The 3,483-nt window shown below is 36.5% G+C and overlaps 1 protein-coding gene across 1 annotated transcript; it reads left to right on the top strand.

Moving 5' to 3' along the window:
• Positions 2,604–2,966, top strand: LOC109949615 (classical arabinogalactan protein 1-like). The gene has a single exon (XM_020565693.1). It carries the CDS (start codon positions 2,604–2,606, stop codon positions 2,964–2,966), a length of 363 nt encoding a protein of 120 aa, XP_020421282.1.

The raw sequence follows: 3,483 nt of genomic DNA, 5'->3' as shown, positions 1-3,483 counted from the left end.
AGCCTAGTTTTAAGCGTGTAATACAAGAAAGAACTTAGCCATTTTGTTTTGTGTGTCTGCAACGTTGAAAAGAAGAAGAACGACAAAATATTTGCAGAGAGGTTTTTAAGAGTTCATATTGAAAACTCATGTGATTGTTCCTTGTTAGCCTCCATGAGTGATTAAATCATCATCTTTTCATATATGTGTGAGTTCGTGAGCATTATGCATGTTGGTGATCAGCAATCGTGCCTTGAGGTGTGAGCAGCTGAGACTAGAGTTGTGCCATCTCTTGTTGATGAAGGAAGACAAGATCACTGGTTGGGTTGAGTAGCAAAGGCGAGTAGGCAAGTCTGCCTTGTGAGCGCTAGTCTTGTGAGTTGAGACTTGTAAGACCTTTTTGTATTCTTTCTCACAGTGATTTGTTCTCCGGCATAGTGCCCGCAGTTGTTTTCCTCATCTTGAGGTTTTTTATTGCATCAACATATCGTGTGTCCCTTGTGCAATTGTTTGCGTTTTTATTTGAATTTATTCTACTGCGTATTCTAGAATTTTTGCTTATAGGATTGTTACAATATTTCAATCCTGCCTTGATGTTTGAGTATAAGAAACCGATTAGTTGGCCAGGGAATTTCAATATATATATATATATATGTGTGTGTGTGTGTTTCTCAATCATATTCATTTTGTTTCACACTTGTTCTTTCTAGGAGATCAAGGGACCGAGTTCTAGTGTCTTTAACAATCTTACACAATAATTAAGTTTTTCAAAGGATAACAAATCCTATATTGCAGTTCTCTGCTTTCTTACTTGTGTTTACTTGCACATGAGTTCTTGAATTATTTCAATACTTAAATTCCCACAATAATTAATATGGAATAAAAAAGTATGTAGATTTCCACATTACAATCTATAATTCCATACGTGAAAACCATGATTATATTGATCATTAGCAATAGTTGATCTCATACTAATTTATTCTTTCCCTTATTCTCGACTTCCCCAATTTATAAGTCATTAATAGTTAAAACAAGTTTTTTTTTTTTGACAAGTGATATTCGAAATTACTTTAAATTAAACTAATTTATGGGAATGAGATTTTAAACTTTAGTGCAAGTGGTCGGGTTGAGTGTCTTGACCAACTGACCTTACCCACATATCACTAACAATAGTATTTTAATTGTTGGAATTAACAGTGAAATTGAACGATGTTAACATTTAAAACGAAATGATGGGAATTATAGTAAAGATTGTAATTGATTGAATTATAGTATAGTGGCTCTCACCTATTGTCATGCATTTTGTAAACAAAAAAGACAAACTTAGCAATCCTACTGTACTTCAAGATTCATTCAACCTTCTTTCTCATTCTCACGCGGAGCATGAAGACCCTACTTTTGAAGTTCTTCTCGATTAAGAAAAAGTGCATTCTCAACTATTTGGTGAAGTTGACTCATTCATCATATATAGCCGTTACAAGTAATCATAATTGAAATAATAATTTATTTTTTTAAAAAAAGTAGATCTCTGTATTTCCCAAATAAATAAATAAATAGAATTAATATCCAAATAGATAACCAAAAATCGATATCTAGAATTAATATCATAATCGACCAAAATAAAAGAATTAATATCATAAACTCACTTGTTATTTTGGGGATAAGTTGGTTTAATAATTAGTTGGTACGATGAGACTTCCTTAATCCCTCATCCAACGTAAGCATGCAGTGGGTGGAGTAGTAAGCTCAAAATTCAAATTTGCATTTTTCTGATTGACCATATCAGACCCCCAAAGGTGGAAGCAGACTCTGAAGAGGGAGAAATCTCTAGTGAGGTGACAGTGAAAGGCGAGGGAGGAGAAGGCAGAGAGGCGGCGTCCGGCGCAGTGGAAGGTGCAGCCTTAGCCTTAGGTGGAGTGGTCAATGGTGAAGGAGAATAAGTTAGTTCATTGGCAAAGAACACAAAAAAAATAAAAAATAAAAAACTGCAGGATGAATTGAAAACAAAAGGAGAATATAAGTTAGCAGAGAGTAGGGAGAAAATGGAAAATATTAATCGAGTAGTCTACCCATCATCTGATAGTCTTTTTTTTAATCAATATATATTATTATGATTGCTTTGCAATAACACCGATATGTGACTGTCACATATTTACGTACGTTAAAGTTTAAAAATATAAACTTTGGAGAATTCGATTCAAACATTAAGAAGAAAGCAACAAATGAAATAAGGACAAGGAGACCGGTGGCTTAGTCACAATCAAGGTATTTTCTTGATTGGAATTCACGTAATTAATCTTGCTGGAAAATTGATCAACCTTACTTAAACTGGTTTTTCTGACTTGGCTTCTTGGATTGAACTTAGTAAATCCAATACAATAGCCAGTAAAAACCAGCCAATACAAGAACCGCGTCCGTACGTAACACGGTTTCTTTTCTAACACAAAATCTGCACCGTTCAAGCTCTCCATCAAATCCGCGTCAAAATCCAACCGCCATTTATTTACCAAACCTTCCGCGGTAAAAAATTACTACTATAAAATGCCCTCCCCCTTAACACCTAAACCCATCCTTCGGTTAGTAGTTTGCTTCTTAAACCCTCCTCACTTTTCTCTCCGTCTACAATGGCTCGATCCAACGCTGTCGTTTTGATGCTAATGGCTGCCCTCTTGGTGGCCTCAACAAGGGCACAATCTCCGGTATCTTCCCCAGCCAAGTCCCCTGCACTCTCTCCCAAACAAGCCTCTGCTCCTCCTTTGAGCGCTTCACCTTCTCCTTCGGGCACTCCACAATTGGCTGCTCCTTCTACATCTCCCGTCGCAGCCTCTCCACCTTCTCCACCATCGTCTTCCCCGGCCGCCTCTCCCCCTACTTCGGTGTTGGGATCCCCCTCGGAAGCTCTTGCACCGAACGGCGCCGTTTCGAATAGGTTCTCCGGCCCAGGATTTGTGGCCGTTGGTGTTTTCGCTGCCGCCTTGCTTATGTAAAGAGGGGAATCTCAGACCATCTGTGGCATGGAAGTTTTTTTATCCATGAGAACTGCGGGGGATTTATGGGGTTTTAATCATTTGTGGTATTGTATTAATTTCCCATTTAATTAATTCATTTATTTTGTATTTGTTGATATAGTTGGGAATATAAAGAGACATATTTCTCTGTCATTTCATTGGTTATGGTCATGTGAAATTGGAATATAATTTTTTTTTTCTCTTTAGATTAAACAATATCTAATTCGATATTTGCATATATATATTCTTACAATGAACGTATTAATTTAAAAAAAAATATTCTAAATTACTCTGATGTATGTGAAAAAATAAACATCAAACTTAGACTGCAAGGAGGGACTTTCCTTAACCCACATATATATGAGTAGGCAAAAGTTGGCCCATTGGCTTTGCCACCAGCTATTGCCAACTCTGTCATTGGGTATATGTCTATGAATTCTCAAGAAATTGAAGTTCAGTTCTCATTCATTCAAAAAATTTCATGCTCAAGATTGGA

The sequence above is a fragment of the Prunus persica genome, chromosome G6, assembly GCF_000346465.2.
Source record: "Prunus persica cultivar Lovell chromosome G6, Prunus_persica_NCBIv2, whole genome shotgun sequence".
Classification (NCBI taxonomy): Eukaryota; Viridiplantae; Streptophyta; class Magnoliopsida; order Rosales; family Rosaceae; genus Prunus; species Prunus persica.
The sequence above is the reverse complement of the archived record's forward strand: the minus strand, read 5'-3'. Positions and strand labels throughout refer to the sequence as shown.